Genomic DNA, 17,244 nt, shown 5'->3' with positions numbered 1-17,244 from the left:
GCGCTAGCGACCATCTATCAAATACAACGGGCGCTTGTTTTCATTGAAAATGCCTGCATTGTGCTTATCAGAGAAAAAAAAAACGAAACGTTAGGGTGGTATGTGAGTGCATTCGTAGCGTCACACTAAACGTTCATCACATCTACGATAAGTTCCGGCCATTATCTCATTCACTTGCACGCTGATTAGTTTTTCGTATGCCTTGTTTTTCTTGTTCTTTTGTTTGTTCCCCTATTCTTTACCTACGTCTCTCTGCGTTTGCGCGGAAAGAATGTGTACACGCCACCCGGAAATAGGTTTAGCCATTGCTCCCACGTGAAGGAAAACGATCGCTCGCTTTCGGCGGTTTGTTTGCTGGCTACGAATGCCGCGGATGGGGAAACTGTCTGCGGACACCGTTCACTTTCTGAGCTGAGTTTACGCACCACGCAACGATGATATTGCTGCTTAATGCTGGCGCCAGACAGCTTTCTAAATCACATATCAAGAAACAAACGTCGCCAACTTTGCTAGCAGGGATGAAACCTGAGTTTCGGACGAGATATTGGGGTCTCGCAGGTTTGGCACATGTGGCTGCGGTCAATCAAAAACGAAATCTTGGTTCGCGTTTACGAAGCAGTTCGCAAGCTTGAGCGATTCGTAAGCACAGGGGGCTAATGTATCTTGATACCAGACCTATGTTATTTTACTTTATTTTACTTTATTTTATTTAATTTTATTACGTACTTCCTTACGCGGATCCAGACAGTGTGGACAAAGAAAGGAGACGTTGATAATATTAGGCAGGGTACGCAATGTGAACATTTGGCACATGCGGGGAGGGAGAAAAAAAAAAGTACTTTACCGTATCAGTTCTGGTGAAGTATGGTGGCAGGGGATGCAGCTTAACGTTGTGGTTCTGCCTCGTTCCTGCGAGTTACAGGTATTGGGTGGAGAACAAATTGGTTAGTGAGGAATTGGCGAGTTCTAGCCCCTGAGATTTTCTACGTATTGATTAGGGCTCCATAGTTGGCTTTTGTTAGTTCAGGTGGAAAGCCTTACTGGGAATACCTAGAGCAAATGAACATGCCGGTTTTTTAAGGCGTAAACTTTAGTGGCTCATAAGTGTCCGGGCGCAGTCTGTGGTGGACGCAGGAAAGCGGTGATCACCGGCAAGGGGAGCAAGGAGAGGAGGCGCCATGCCAGTAGCGCTGTGCGAGTGGGCACGTGGGAGAGCGCGGACATGAGCGCGGGGGTGCGCGCACATCGGCGAGAAACCTTGCAGCCATATGGCTGTGATTGCATCCCATGCTCGCGGCCACGGCGACGTCTGTTCGCAGAACAGTTCAGACAACAGCAACAGAGGCAGTCATAGATAGGCTTTCGCCTATCGCAGTTTAGCTCAGCAAAGTGCCCATAGATTTTTCGTACTCGTTCAAGTTCATTGATGCTGTCATCGGTATACGAGTCCCAAACGACACAAACGTATTCAAGCACGGGTCTTATTGCACTTGCGATGCTGCATATTGTACGGAGTAGCGCTAGGTAACTTGTGTTTCAGAAACAGCTTGCGAAAAGCCGGCCGTGCAGATTTTATCAACGGGCATGATTTAATACGGGCTATTAGTTAGACAGTAACTCTCATATATTTCTAGGTAGAAGCTTCCTTGTGAAGGCGAAGACCCTGTAGTTTTTCTTTCTTTTTCGTTCATTGTAGACTGTAACTGGTCAGCCGCCTTCTCTGATATTACGCTGAAATAGACATTATCGTTGAAATATAGCTCAGATCATTAAAAAAGATGAGTATATAGATAGACATAGTGGCTCGCATCTGCATGTCGTGGTGATGAACGTACTGTTACAGAAGTTGGCGAGCCAATGACAGAATCCTGACGATCGAAGTTTCATGAGCTGTAAGGACACGATAACTTCTTACGCGTGACACGAAGTACGTCTTTGTTAATGACCATTCCTTGTGTCTTGCACAAATGAGCCAATATTCTTAAGGCAAGAGTTTAGATCAACTTGGTCGTAGTTGCTACTGCAAACCTCCCAATAAAATACTCAGCCACCGGTAAATCCCCGCACGTTAATATTAGACTCTACAACGTGTACAATATATATTGTGGGCGTTTATTACGCTCGTCTTCTTCATCTGTGTATTATCATCATCATCCTTTGTTGATCGATCCTCATCTTCAGTTCCATGTGATCGTCATCATCGGGTGTGTGCCTTTGCTGGTTCGATGCCGAGCATTCGGGACAAATAAACGTCGTTCCATCAGATACGTCATAATGTTTAATATTCTGTTGGAACGCAAGGGTATCCAGGACGCCATACCATGAGGTACCCCATGTTGTGCTGAATAACAGTGGCCTAACAAGTGAAGCCTCAGCCAGGAGCCAACATTTGGACATGTAGACTTGTCGTGTGCAGACTCAGTGCAGCTGCTTTTCTTGGTTGTGCTTATATAGCTCACTCTACCCAAATGGCAAGGAGTCTGAGTAGTGTCCAAGAAGCCCGTAGGGGCTCCGAAACGTCCTTTTTCATTTTTTTACACTTTGACTTGGTCAGCAACCGCAATAATTGCTTCACTGTGATGCCTGACCAGACGAACTTTCGTCGAACTCTTGAATTGATCAATTCAAGTCCATATCTTTCTGTGACCCACTTCACTTGCTCGGAGCCAGATATTACAAGAAGACAGTCCGATGTTGCTCATCTATTTCAACGATCTCAGCTGCATTCGAAGGTGTTATCTATTTCGACTTAATTTTAGGTGACTGACCAATGATAAACAGTTCAGAACGAACGAAAAAAAAAGTGTAACGGCCCCTTGCGCCCGTGTTAACAAGGCGCACTGTACGGTAGAGTGGCTTGCATTTACAGGTCGTGGTAACGAACGTGCTGTTAGAGGAGGCGGCAAGCCATTGACAAAGCCCTGACGATCAATAGCTTGGTGAATTCGACTCTTGATTTGCGGTCGCGTGCAAGCACTTGCAGACTATACTGCGTCACTCTGCGATCATACGTCAGAGTGCGAACAGTATGGTCACCGGCTTTTCAGGCATTATAGCTCGCAACGCAACTTAGTTATCCCAGCGATGGTCCAGAAATCGCGTAGACAGTGAAGGTCGTCGCCCTCGCTCTAGACAGCATTGAATTTTCGGCACTCTGCTTACAAAAAAAAAAAAAAAAAACACGAACTTAGCTCAATTAATTTCATAACTTTGTGAGATGCACTCCACCGCGTGGATCTTTGGATTTGTTCAATTTCTCAAGTAAGTTCTGCAGGAACCCGCAAGGGGACGGCAGTTTCGTATAAGGCAAAATTGCCATAGCAGATCCCGACCTCACCTATGCAGCATGCTTTTGTCCCTCTTGAGGCGCTCAACGCGTTCCCAAGCAGGCAAGCAAGACAGAAATATGTTGCTCAAGCTAGAGATAATTTGCCACCTTAACTAGTTTTACCGCCATACTCTCTTACGCTAACGCCAACTGCGGTTTCATGTCGCATTTTCATGACAACCAGGATAGTCATGCGTCGCCATTGTGTATGCACTGTTTGGCCAAAAGATTATGGGTAGGACCAACCGATTAAAGAACAAAAGTATGAATGTTCTGTTGGCGCAGGAATAAGCTGTCGCAAGCGCGAAGCTACGCCCTTTCTTGTCTGTCTTTCTCTCGTCCCCCACCCTGCGCACTCAAGTATGAGTACAATGCTAGCACAAATGATTCACTAGATTTACTTGGCGCAGTAAGTGAGCAAAACTGTAGTGATAACAATTATTCCTTTTCTGTACTTTTCTGTCTGACCAGTTCTCATGCTCATGACCATGTTTGGGCGACTGCTAATTGTTGTGTACTTTTGGAACTGTGAGGGGTTCTCCCATAGTTATGGTTTCCTACATCATTTAACAGAAAACGCTCTTATATGCTCCTCTTTGTACCCGAAGAAATGTTAACAGAAACAATCTTCGTTCACATGCTAGGCCTATGGATTATTTAACATTTGTCTGACTTTCTTGCAATAGGAGAGAGCTCCAAATTATTTTGTATCCTGAGCGGATTTGCTAGGAAATATGATTTGCTATCTGCCCGGGTGTATGTTAAGCTCATCGTTCATTTCAATAGCAACCGATAAGGCTTTTTTTAAATCAAGCGAAACGCAGAAGACAGAAGTTGACTTGCCGTCGAAACATTGTCTGAATCAGACATCCCCTCCGCACGCAAGTTAAGCCCGGGCGCACTAATTTGCGGGTCTGCGATGGTCAGTGCTTGGTGTCACACACAAGTAGCGTGAACTCGCAAGGCACCGTCGGAATGGTGACAGCTAGCGAAGGGCGCAGTTGTGCGTCGAGTTAATGGACACTTCGCGTGAATGTCACATTTCGAATGTCAAACCAGCGTAAAAGAAGAAAAAAAAGACACTCACTCCTTTGCTGCCTTGATCGGTGGTAGCGACGGTACCACAATACTTAGCGGCTCACCTCAACTGGATATGTTTTCCTTGAGTGCGAAATAAAGGCTAACTTCGTACTTTTTACTCACGTCGGATCTAAGAAGTAGCCAACATGTGTGACAGGCGCTAAGATCGCATTACGTACGTTGGCTAACAAAACAAGAAAACGCTGTCAACTGCTACTTGCGACAGACGTGTCACCTTAAATAGGCAGATAAGTAGATTAACTAACTTTAGTAATTAAGCTTCATATAACTAATTTATTTTCTAATTTACTTCACATGCTCTCAGAAGCCCGAAGGCATTACATAGAGAAGCGTATGTGATCAGTAACAGCTCCTGCGAGATTTGTGGCGCCAAATGGGGCAGTGACGGAGCCAGGCGATTTCTGCAGTTTTCTTTTTTGGGGATGAAATAGTTAAGATAAACATTGCTACGGGGTGATGTGACACCATCTTTTAATGGGTAATTGGTGCGGAATGACGCGTAGGATGTACGACGGAACTTTTAAAAAAATGAAATGCTGGAGTTTTACGTGCCAAAACCAAATTAGATTATGACGCATGCTGTCGTGGGGGACTCCGGATTAATTTCGACCACCTGGTGTTCACGGACGTTTTTGCATTTCGTTCCAATCGCGAAATGCACCTGCCGCGGTGGGGATTCGATCCTGCGCCCTCGAACTTAGCAGAGCAACGCCATAGCCACCACGGCGGGTACGATGGAACCTTAAGAATAGGTTTCGTGCAGTAAGCCTTCTGGAAAAGACAGACTGAGGAGTTTGTGGCAAGGAGCTAAATATAATAGCCAACGTTTTCATTTCAATGTGTTGATAGGCCAATGTAACGAGAAAAAATTAAATTAGACAAAGCTGGCACGAACTGCTCGTTATCTAAATCACTCAGAAATATCGGTGAGTGTTGTCCGACTAGTGTACGAAATCGTGCGCGCACTCACTGACGTTTTGTAAAGTGGAACTTTCACAGTTCCTGTGGCAGAAGAGAAACTGCAGCGTAGAAAACCAAACATACGTTTAACATTCTTAATGATATAATTGCAATGCATGTCCCAGGACAGGTCGTCAGTCACGTGCAGGCAAAAATACTTTTGTCCAGTACAAAATGCAGCTAGATATTAGCAAGGCCGTGCTGGAAAGGAGCAGTGCCACCGGAGAGGCCGTGCAACTCTCGCGCGCCTACACTTATAAAACTTCATCAGCCAATTGTAGCAGCAGGAAGAACGAGTGTTAGTACTGGACTGTAGCGCTAAGTGATCAGATTACAACAAAATACGCGACACAGCCATGCGCGAAAAGGTTGATAGAAGTTACAGTGAGAGGAACGTAGTTAATGTATAATAGAAAAAATTGTGGCCCTAAATGGGAGCATTGAGGAAGGTCTGACGCCGCTAAAGCAGTAGAATAGTCACGCTCGTTAGAGCAAACGCACAGGAATGAATGTGTCATGGAACACTTTATCTATCCCAAGACGTTGAGGCCAATATCAGGCGCAAGAAAGGCTTATAAAACAGTTCATTACACACAGAATCCAAGGCTTCCGAGAATTTAATTAAAAACGCAATTTACTCCTAAGTCAATGTTAATAGCAAGGAGCCGATTGTTAGCGAAGGGCAAACGTTTCTTTTCGTGGAAGAACTTTCTAAAGCTGTTGTCACTGTGCGTAAGGAATACGCAAGGCTTAAGGAAACTGATCAGGTGATAACAGATTAGGTGTTCTGTGAGTTTCACGGTACGTTGGTTATCGATGTCAGCCTGTATACTCTTCAAGGGAGAGTGCCACCTGATTTGTGTATGGGAACCAACTTCTCCACCATCCAATCGCACGGCATAGTACAGCTCTGCAAACACTGAGAAATAAATGCATGCAGAAAAACTTATTGATATCCAGGTGGGCTTGTGAGGAACGTGTAGTTCGTGCAGTAGAAGTAAATAATTTTAGTTTTTCTATTAAACAACCGTTACAAAAAATTAAAAGAAACGGGTGCCGTCAGAATAATATTAGTACCACAAACATTAGGATAGACAGTAAGGGATGCGTACGATAATCATTATCCAGAAACGTTATTTAAAATCTCGCGACAACCGTTGTGATCTACAGGGGCACCCCTGATATCACACAGTTCGATAATTGAGGACTTATTGCCGCTGACCAACACTCCAAAATCTCAGCGGATTGTCAGGCCTGGAATAGAGTAAAGTGCACTGATAAATGACTTTCGTAGACACCCCAACCTGGTTCTGGTCCTCGGTCAGTAACAACATAAGCCGCACGCAAGTTACAGATTTGTTGACCCCAGTGGTATCTTTGTACAGGTTTGTGGTGTCACGATAAAAGCAATATTCACTCGCCCCATGATGGAAAATCGTTGTCAAATTGAATAAGCTTGTAACCAGCATCATAGGCAATGATTATATGATTGGTGAGGTTGCGCGAAAGCCACGTTTCAGTAAGCATCACAATATGGGCTGCGCATATGTCGATAACCGGGGTGCAGATAAGAATTTCCGTTTGTAGCATAAGCTGCGAACATTCGTAAAACGAACGGAAATGGGTTTTTTATTCGACACTTCACATAGCTTACATTATAGGAGCTACCTTGTACCTCCTGATCATTTCAGAATGGTCGCGGTCGCCAAATGGTGGCTCCCCGCGCAGCAGATCTCACCTCCATACATTTTCTTCACACCGTGTTTATTTAGTGCAGCAGAACAAAGGGAGACAACCCAGATACAGCAAACAACTGTAGACTCGTCGAGCTGTCTAAGGCTTACTGAACTAAACAAATGAAAAGAAAATCACTGCATGACGTGAGCGGTCAGCGACGCCGGCTATCCTTCATCACAACGGATTAGTTTTGATCGATGATCACTTTAGTCTCCCGCTAGACTAAAAGGAAATAAGGCGAGGAATATTGATTCTGCACGTTATGCGACATTCGTGCCCATAACTGAGTAATGTTCCTCAGGAAATTAAATAAGCGAAACATTCACGACAATACGTACCTCGTTCGAGCACGTACCGTTGTACAGCAAAATTTGTGGACACCAGAAGAGATGAGGCTTGGGCTTGTTAGTGCATTTTTGGCAAACGAAGAACATTGCACACACGGGCACAGAAACACGGATGACACTACAGCACTGGAACCGGTAGGAAAAAGGTGTGGCCACTGCCATGAGTTTACCAGTATATATCTTGCATGGCAAATTAGTTCTGCGAAAGCCCACAAGGTGGAGACAGGTTGATGAAAGGGGCAATTGTCATTTACTCGTTTGTAGCGCGAAGCTTCAAAGGAAACCCATGCGGATTTCCCAGAAACAAAATTTTCCATTCTTCCTTGGGCATCCAGCCTGAACTCGAGTGTTACAATGAAGAATTCAAACGACTTCGCGCCGGCAGCCTGCTCAACACTCACTAAGTCACGAAGGAGCGTGAACTCCTTTGAAGACAGAGGCTCACGGGAATGTGGAAACTTGACGTGATCAACAGAGGTCGAACAAGAGATGCCTCGGGCTGAAGCCAATGTTTCGAGAAGGTGACTTGTCTTTGTTAAGACGAAGGAAAGCCCCTTGTTTGTCGAAACGTTGGCTCCAGCCAGAGACATCACCTGTTCGGTCACTAAAGAAGTCAAGCGTGAGCGCCAAACACCTGCCCCCTATGAATGTCTAGTGTCCTCGCGGCAACACTGTCACTTGCGCTAGTGTGGAGGTACCGCTCTGCGCTCTAGTCCATCCACTAGACGGCCTTTAGCAAGCTTAGAGTACTCAGAAAAAAAAGAAGGTCTACATCACCATAGATTCCTAAAAACAATACACGACAGCCAGATAACTCCGGTTTTGCAACGCAATGCTGGACTGGAGTTCGCGCTAGCGCTATATTACAAATCGCGGCTTAAGTTTTGCAATGTCACGCAAGGTTGCTGAGGTGCAGATTACAATAAACGGAAACTGCACACGTTTTCTGAACCTCCGAGCGTTCTCACAAGCACCTTTGTCGAGCCTCAACCCGGGCAGGCCACACTGCCCGCAGCCTTATTGAGCACCAAGCTGACATGTGGGGGCATCTCCACTGAAAAACAGCGGCGAAGCCAAGGCTTCACAGATCCTCTAGTGGGCACAATGGCCGCTGAGTAAACTCTGAAGAGTCTGCAGTAAACGGTAACCCTGACTGCGTCTTGCTGTCTGAAATTTTGCGGTTGGCAAGAATCCAACTGCCTCAAGCCTGCTTGCATGGCATCAGCGTGCCGTAGAAGACACGACGTGCTTGAGTACGGCAGTCTAAGAAACCTTCAGGGTCGGAATTGAAAGCCCCGCTGCACTGGCTGTATATTCATTCATTTGTTATCAGAGCCATCGGTGCATATCCGAAGGATATGGCCGCACGTTCATTGCAAACCGACAATTTCAAAGCAATGGATTAGCCGCACGTCCTGTCAAGGTGTTCAGGCACCAGTGTTCAGGCGCTTCTGCCCCAGATGTAAGGCATTTAGTACACGCTCTCATTCTACTAAAGAAGTCCAAACCTTCCCGTTTTCGGGGAAACTGAAGGCTAAGGAAGCGGTGAGTGCTAGGTTTTAAGAAAGCGTGCGATTAGACCCGCTTCCGACTCATTTAGACGACATATTTGCATGAGCAGTCACTTAGAGGCAAGAAGATTGAGGGAGGACGAGTGGGACTCGTGAATAAGCTGAAGGAAGTTGTCGTTTACAGCTGCCTACGACACACAAATGGCAATGAATCTTTTCGATGCAGCGACTACTGGAGACTGTCAATGGAACTCAAAAACTGATATTAAAGGCAAATTTCAACGCATGCGGTTCGGTAGCAGTGATACGAGTGTCATCAAAGAAGGATAATTTTTCTAGCGTGCGCCAGCTGTTAGCTTCGTAGTTTGGTGCAGTTGAGGTGTCGGAACGGTAGAGCCTGCAGCGCCTCGCCAGTACATCCTGGATGACGCCAAAAAAGCCTACGTGCATGGTTAGGCTGCCGAATTGACGTGCATCATACACTTTTCATCATCCGCATAGGTCTTCACCCCATTCCAGGAAGCAGCACAAAGCAGGTCTTCGCTGAATTAGTTGCACTGAACCAGGAGTATAGATTAGCCGGCTTTTTATTTTTCTTCTTTACCTATGTAAGAAAGCAGGGCGCAGACAATAGCACCAGCGTGCGCACTGTACAGTAGCAAATTTCTTTATTGATTACTAATGAGTGCCGAGAAACCATAGAGTTCAAGCCACCGCGAAACAGGCGCTGAGCTGGAATACATGCAAACATAAGCAAAACACATTTCACGCTTACTACCACATCCGAGGTCTTGTCCCTTATTTTTTCGCGGGCGGGTGCTTGCCGTCGTTATATTAAATCACGTGACGAGCCTAGTTATAGAAAAAGAACTGTACCCGCGAACCTGTGAGAACGGTTCACTCACTCACTCACTCACTCACTCACTCACTCACTCACTCACTCACTCACTCACTCACTCACTCACTCACTCACTTTGAAACACCTCTCAAAGTTGCTTCCTTGACGTATCGCTAGCTTTAATACAATTTGTTTCCATCGCGCTTTCTCTTTTCTTTCTTTATTTTCTTTTTTTTTTTTCTCTTCACCCTTGCTACATAGGGAGCACCAGGATTCCCAGGTCCTCCCGGCATCAAAGGCGACAAAGGCATCGACGGTCAGAAGGGCGAGCAGGTGAGACATTCTCAAATGCTAGCTGCGCTACTTATGCTTACTTGCGGTTGGTATGTATACACCAAACTGGTGCGGTTACCGCACATTTCAAGGCGATACTACGCGTGTGTCCAAGATTTCATTATTCCGTCGCCTATACGTGGTACACGCTATGCTATGGCCTCGCGACTACATAAGACATTTAATTCGTGTTCTCACCCAGGGTCTAGGCATAACGTTTAGTCCGGAGTTGTTTCAATTAACATAGTCCCTAAAAGTCTCCCTCAGGCATATCATAAGAAGCCAACAAACATAGACACCAAGGAAAACACAGGGGAAATTACTTGTACTTACTAAGTGAATTAAAGAAATTATAAATGAATGGAATTGAAAATGGATGAAAAAACAACTTGCCGCAGGTGGGGAACGATCCACGTGTTTCGCATTACGTGTGCGATGCTCTACCAATTGAGCTACCGCGGCGCCGTTTCCCATCCACTTGCTTGGGTATTTATGTTTCCTAGTAGAACCCTGAGAGTGTTAGCCAGCGGCACCACTGGCAGACCTTGGCGGCGGATGTGGAACATCCTTTCTGCCGCAGGCGTCACGATTACGTGATCTTTTTGGGTGAAGGCAACTGGTCAATAAACCCACACGTGCTACCTGAAGGCATCAATGTTGCCGGATTCGAGACCCTCGTTATGTAATGAACGAGAAGAAAGAGGGTTAACCGAGGGGACGGATTTTTATTAATCATATCGTAAGAAGCCAACAAACATAGACACCAAGGAAAACACAGGGGAAGAAACACAGTTGTTTTTTCATCCATTTTCAATTCCATTCATTTATTATTTCTTTTTTTCAATCAGTAAGTACAGGTAATTTCCCCTGTGTAGACCATATCACGCCCAAATGGTTATATTTCGCGTAGACCCACGCGTGTCCCTGGTTGACGGTATAGGCGTTGCCTCTCCTGAGCTTTCGCAGACGAGTTTGACGTGTGGAGATGCCATTCCTCAGCATGCGCATATACGTTTTGTGTCTACTTTTTTCCGCCCCTGTGCGACCTTTCAATTGATAGTCGGAGTTTCGTTTCCCGACCACTTCTTGTGTCCGTGTCTGCACTCCTAACCTTTTCTAACATGAATCCCTACCAGCTAGCTAGCCCCATTTTCTGTCGTTCCAAATGTAATTTTCCTCACACCATGGAAGAGGACCGTGCACGGAACTTTCTGATTTATATGCACGTGATGCGGTTGAGTCTAAATTCCAGTCAAGCGCACGTTGATCTATACACCCGCGACAAAAGTACCCATAGTGGCTTTGAAAAGTGAACCCCCAGGCCTCATTGGCACTGTATTCATTCCAAAGTTGTCCAAATAGAAGCCGCGATGGCTCGGAAGTCTATGGCACTCTACCGCCGAGGACTATGTTGCGGATTCGACTCTCGGCCGCGGCGGCCTCGTTACGATGAGTACGTAAAGCCATAGCGCTCTAGTGCAGAGCTTTCTTTTTTGTAAATGTTAAGAACCTTAAGAAAATGTTAAGAATGTTTTTTTGAATGTTAACAATTTTGCATTTATTGTGAAATGACTTGTACTGTTTGTTGTACATACTATTTGACCCCCCCCCCCCCCCACTGTAATGCCACACTGGCGCTGTGGGTTCTGTAATAAATAAATAAATAAATAAATAAACCCAGTAGGTCAAAATTACACTGGAACCCTCCGCTACCCCGGCCCTCGTGCCGCCTGTATTTTTCTGGGACGTTGGCCTATGTCAATTAATAATTAATTACTTTGTTCCAATGGTGTACATCCCACTGTAATAAAGTCAACTGAAGTATAGTAACAAATGCCAAGGACTACAATAAATAAATAACTAAATAAATAAATAAATAATAGCTTGCTCCTACACGGCCCTTACCACGCGGCCAGACAGTGCGGGTATTATTGATTATTTCAGTTTGAATGCCTTATTTAATCTTGACGTTCATTTGATGTCCCACTTCTCTTGGAGAGGTTGGTATGTTGGTGTTCCATTGAGCTGTTCCCATGGCGAAGCTGCAACAATCAATAAATGTGTAGAGGAAATATGCACATCTTATACAAGTGATCTAAAAAATTGATCTCTTCCAGGTCTATACACTTGTATACACGTTGGCACAGTCAGAGACAGTTGTCTATACGTACTCCGCTTCGTGGCATAGCCGTCTTATTATAATTTTTTTTTTATGTCCTCGAACGATCGATTCATATCGAGACAAGCGCAAGCGGCGTGATTCTCGCCTTTGTTGTGACTGAGGCGTATTCCGCAAGAGATCACGTATTCGCTTTAACTCAGCTGGTTTCTTGTATAAAAAACAGCTTAATGTAAACCGGATGCATATATTTGTAACTTACTATTATGTTCTTCGATAGAACGCGCGGCTATAGGAAACTGTGGCATTACTATGTTACGGCAGCATAATATCAGAAGATTGACCAAATTTGGCAAAAGTTCTCCATTATGCCCGCTCTCCTGAGCATATGTCAGGCGTGCGCGGAACTAAATGTACGCCAAATCCGTAGTGTTTTGCTAAGCCGAACGCGCATTTTTATGGACGATTTTCGATTTTGGTGCGTGGCGCTTCACGCGTGTATGTGTGCGTGCTTGCCTGCGACCGCGCCTGCGCACGTGTGATTTTCGAGGAAACCGGTGGTCATGGCGGCTTGGCTGGGCGCCGCACTCCTTGTTCGCAGGGCGAGAAAGGCGACCTGGGACTCATCGGACCCATGGGTCTGCCGGTAAGTCAGTCCTCCGGGAATGGGGGGGGGGTCGAACGCGGGCCGCGCGTATACGGCATGGCGAGAATGCAGCACTCGCTACTGCCCGGGAAAACGCCCACTGTCATTTCTCAGGGTCCAATGGGTCCGCTGGGGCCGGCCGGACTACCCGGAAAAGAAGGCCGGACGGGAATCACGGTAAGACCATCACTTCTCGTCGCGCGCCGATCTCGCTGGGAGCGCGCGAGACGCGGCCGCCGCCGTCGCTACTTAAAGGGCGACGCCCGCTTCTTGACGAGGTTTAGAGAAAGCCTATAGGTTCCCTACCTCTCGTTCTTTTTTTTTCGCCATCTTTTCCAAAATTCACGAGCTTCGCTACGTTTCGCGACGCTTGGGCGATCTTTCGCCTCGTACGTCAATTACACTGCAGGACGAGGGAAGAGATCCAACCGATAAAGAGGAGGCCGTTCTTTTCGTTGCCGCGCAGCTTTCGAATACCTTACAGTCCGCTTGAGATACTTGAGATGAAAAGAATGCGAGAGAGTGGATTCGCACTCGGGTGCAGTCGCTTTATAAAATTGCGTCAATAATCGTTACGACTGTCGAAGTATAGGGCCAGCGTACTGCAGTCTGAACGTCCGAGAGGAAGATGCGCACCCGCACAGGGCACCTCGTAGTGTGCACGGTAGCTCTCCGGGACTTTCCTTCTGTGCACTGTCACTTTCTCGCTTAGTTCAAGTTTGGTCGTTTTCCTTTGCAAGCGGAAGCTTCCAATAAAACGAGTCTCTGGGCCTCGAATGGCCGTCACGTGCTCCGCGGACAATAATAAGTACAAGGAACTCATCGCGTGAACGTGCCCTGTGACGTATACACTTCACCTCACTCCGATCAACGCACTTGTTTGCAGTCGCCTCATTCCGATCGTAAACACTTCCGTTGATCAGAATTGAAGCTCTCAGCCTCACAAGACGCACTCTTCGTCGTGCACTCGGGAGTGTACAGCACGCCTACTCACGCTGCCTTCTCTGTACCTTGCATGCTGCCACTTTGCCCTCTAGCCATTCCACCAACACCTTCTCCAATTTACTCCATCGCAGCGACTGTGCTTAGCTACGTTGGGTATTTGTCAGCGCAGAAGCAACAAGTTGCTAGTACAGTTTGGCAGACACAGAAAAAAAAAAAGCATTTTCGTCAGACATTTTGCAGACGATGAAGCCTGCTCTCAAATGGTTGCAAAGAACGCATGACATAAAAAGCGGAGAGAGCGAACCCGTTCCTCAGGGGAGGGGAAAGAAGGTGGGGAACGGGTAGTCGTGGTTCTTGTGAGTGGTTACTTACGGCACAGGCGGCAAACACAAAATCACTCGTCGATGGCGACAAGGAAGCGAGCGAACGCGCCCGTAGACCATTCTAAGGAAGAAAACTCCCCGCTAGGTCAAGTACAGGTCTGCCAGTGCCTACGCCCCGTGTCTCAGCACATGGTTGTGTGCACACGAGAAGCCCCCCTCCCCCTTCCCCCTATTCTAGAGTTACTGCCCTAACCGTCCTTCATCCTTGCTATACTTTTATTTTTGTCTTTGTGGGGGCGGAGGCTTGTTATAAGCTTGTCGAGCTTATATCGTGTCACGTTATAATGTCGAGCGTGACATAAGACCTTTGTCGCGCATAGCTGGGCAGGTCTATATACGCGCGTATTGTAAGTGTGGTCCGCCGTCGTGCCGGCGCGCCTGTAGCCCGCGCCTGCCGGAACCGTGTGGCCGCGGTGCAAAGTTCCACGTTCCAACTAACCGTGCTTGTTCGCGCGAGTGACGCATCTTTGCAGGAGAGCCGCCGGGGTGTGAGACAGGCCACTGGTGATGGGAGCACACGTTAACACATTCTGGCGAGGTGCATGGTGTGATTGTTTGTGGTATGACTGACGCTCAGCCCCGCCTCGCATACTATCCCCCCCCGCACCCACCGCGTTGTGGCTCGCGCGGTGGCGCTTGGATCGCGATGCGAACTCCGCTGACCCATGGTCCCGTTTTCTTTCTCGACCCTCTTCCTACCCACAGGGGCCGCCGGGGCTGGACGGAATGAAGGTAACGTGCCGGGATCGCACGAGCGCTCTGGCGAAGGGAGGCATTTACGGTAAGCGCGCGTCCGCTTCCCACGCAGGGCGAGCGTGGTGCGCCAGGTAACAAAGGCGAGAAAGGAGAGCCCGGCCTTCCCGTAAGTCGGCGATGCTGCTTTGATTTTCTTTTCTCTCTTTGTTTGTTTCTCTTGCAATCCCGGCTTCCGTGGAATACCTGCGTGGTCTCGGCTTCACCGCGAGATGCAGCGCATGTAGCAAATGCGCTAATGCGCACGTCAGCGCGCGCTGACGCGCACCTGGTCAGACAGACCGACTCGTGACAGAGACGTGCGTGGCTCCTCGCTAGGCATTATTCCAGACGCCGTACAAGGAGCATGCACGCATCGCTGCAGGCTGCCAAGCGGGCACGTCATTCATTCTTTTTTTTTTCTACTTTTACACGTCCTAGCTCGGGATATTTCGAATGGATATGATTTTAACCTGAAAATTAATTGTGTCTAACGCAAGTTCCGGCTGTGCAACTTGGTGGTATGTGTGTAGATTATTTTTTTTTTTTTTTACCTCTTCCTCTCGCTCATTTTTTTTCTGTGCCTTGCCTTAGCTTACCTCAACATGCAGTGCGAAACTCTACAAAACTGGCTCGAATGACTGATTGCCGTAGGTGGACGCGTGGATTCAGCAAGATTATCAACTAGCAGTGCAATTGTGGCATACCGCTCGTGCAGCTTCTTATTCGAAATAAACTTGTGCAACCAAAGTTTCCACCTCACGATTATCCCACGGACGAGCTGCGCCCGCTGACTGAGGTTGTCGAATATTTGGTCCTCAGCTGCTGGCTCAGCGCCTGTCAGAACTTGCGTTGTTGTTTCTCTTTGCGCGACATCTGTGTCGTTGCACATTGGGCAGTCGGCCAGCCCTGTGCGCCGACCGGCTGTCTCGCTGCTGTGCTAACGTCTTCTAATGAGTCGTCTCTTCTTCTTCCATCCCCTTTTCCCCCTCCTCGAAATCAGGGCACCGACGGCATCCCAGGGTTACCGGTAATTATGAAGCTCCTCTCTAGACTACGGGGCCCCGTGCGCAGCCGCTGGCTCGTGGTGCGCGGTCACATACCCTCAACCCCAACGCGCGACAGAGCCTCCTGCCCTTCCTACCCGTCCCCTCCCTGTTTGCTACAGCCGTGTGCATGCTGGGGGCTGCTGCGCTGTTGGCCGCTGACCTGCAGTGTTGTTCACGTCGCTCTTTTTTTTCTTCTTCTTCTGCGTGTGCGTGCGTGACTGTGTGTGATGCTTGCGAGTCCCCACCGCCCATCGTGGCTCCGTCCTAGGCTCAGCAGGGACGACGGTGTCCACTGACGCTCTCTTCCTCTTGCCGCCCCTTTCTTTTGCAGGGACCCAAGGGCGAGCGGGGTGAGACGGGCATATTGGTGAGTGTCAGCTTTGTCTTCCCGGATTTCCATCCCGTGCGAATTCTTCGCAAGCGAGCAGAGCGTGCTTATAAGGCGCTGCCATGCAGAAAGCGCCTTCCGGCGCCCCATCCGCACCGACGCTCCCAATACGCGGGCGTGATTGAGTCCGAGACTGCAGCGGTGGTTGTCTCGCCCGCGGAGCTCCAGGCGCGAAGCGGGCATTGAGGTGCACGCGTGGTTCGCTTATTATAAGCGACGCGATAGAATGCTAGCGTAAGGAATGTAGCACGAGCTATTTCAGAGGCACGACTCGCTCCCGCTCCTATACCGTGTGACCCTGCTAACGTTAACTAAGCTGTTCAACGAAAAAAAAAAAGAGAATTAAGAAAAGGCGCTGCGAAATACGATCTTAAGACCTACGGTGTTCGGTCATCAGATCTCTGACGTGTTTTATAATTATATTTTGTATCGCGCATTTTTAATCGTTGTTGTTGTTGTTGTTGTTGTTGTTGTTGTTGTTGTTGTTGTTGTTGTTGTTGTTGTTGTTGTTGTTGTTGTTGTTGTTGTTGTTGTTGTTGTTGAACAGCTTGACTAACGTTAGCTGGGACAGCCTATATACACTGCTACGTCTATTAAATAATCTCAAAATTTTTTCTCGAGGCGCAATACAAGGTGCAAATTTCTTAGCACTCGGAGAGGTTTCCGAATGAACACACAGGCTGAACACACAGTCGTTCGATGCGCTCTAAATTTAAACGAATTGCTATAACCCTATATTTCTGGCAAGAGGAAATTTCAGTCCTAGGTTATTGCGTGTTGGTACAAATGGAGAAACTTGAAGGTGTATTTTGCAGAAATTTCCTCGG

General features: G+C 47.4%; 1 protein-coding gene across 4 annotated transcripts in view; it reads left to right on the top strand.

Moving 5' to 3' along the window:
* LOC126547602 (uncharacterized) overlaps positions 1 to 17,244 on the top strand; it is a 460,580-nt gene that overhangs the window by 425,939 nt on the left and 17,397 nt on the right. For all 4 annotated transcript variants that reach the window (XM_050195494.2, XM_050195495.2, XM_050195493.2 and 1 more), the window contains 7 exons: positions 10,084 to 10,155; positions 12,876 to 12,920; positions 13,035 to 13,097; positions 14,954 to 14,980; positions 15,057 to 15,110; positions 15,984 to 16,010; positions 16,361 to 16,396. In XM_050195494.2, coding sequence (XP_050051451.1) covers positions 10,084 to 10,155; positions 12,876 to 12,920; positions 13,035 to 13,097; positions 14,954 to 14,980; positions 15,057 to 15,110; positions 15,984 to 16,010; positions 16,361 to 16,396 — 324 coding nt within the window. The remainder of the gene's footprint in view (positions 1 to 10,083; positions 10,156 to 12,875; positions 12,921 to 13,034; positions 13,098 to 14,953; positions 14,981 to 15,056; positions 15,111 to 15,983; positions 16,011 to 16,360; positions 16,397 to 17,244) is intronic.

This window comes from Dermacentor andersoni, chromosome 1, assembly GCF_023375885.2.
Source record: "Dermacentor andersoni chromosome 1, qqDerAnde1_hic_scaffold, whole genome shotgun sequence".
NCBI classification, from domain to species: domain Eukaryota; kingdom Metazoa; phylum Arthropoda; class Arachnida; order Ixodida; family Ixodidae; genus Dermacentor; species Dermacentor andersoni.
The sequence above is the reverse complement of the archived record's forward strand: the minus strand, read 5'-3'. Positions and strand labels throughout refer to the sequence as shown.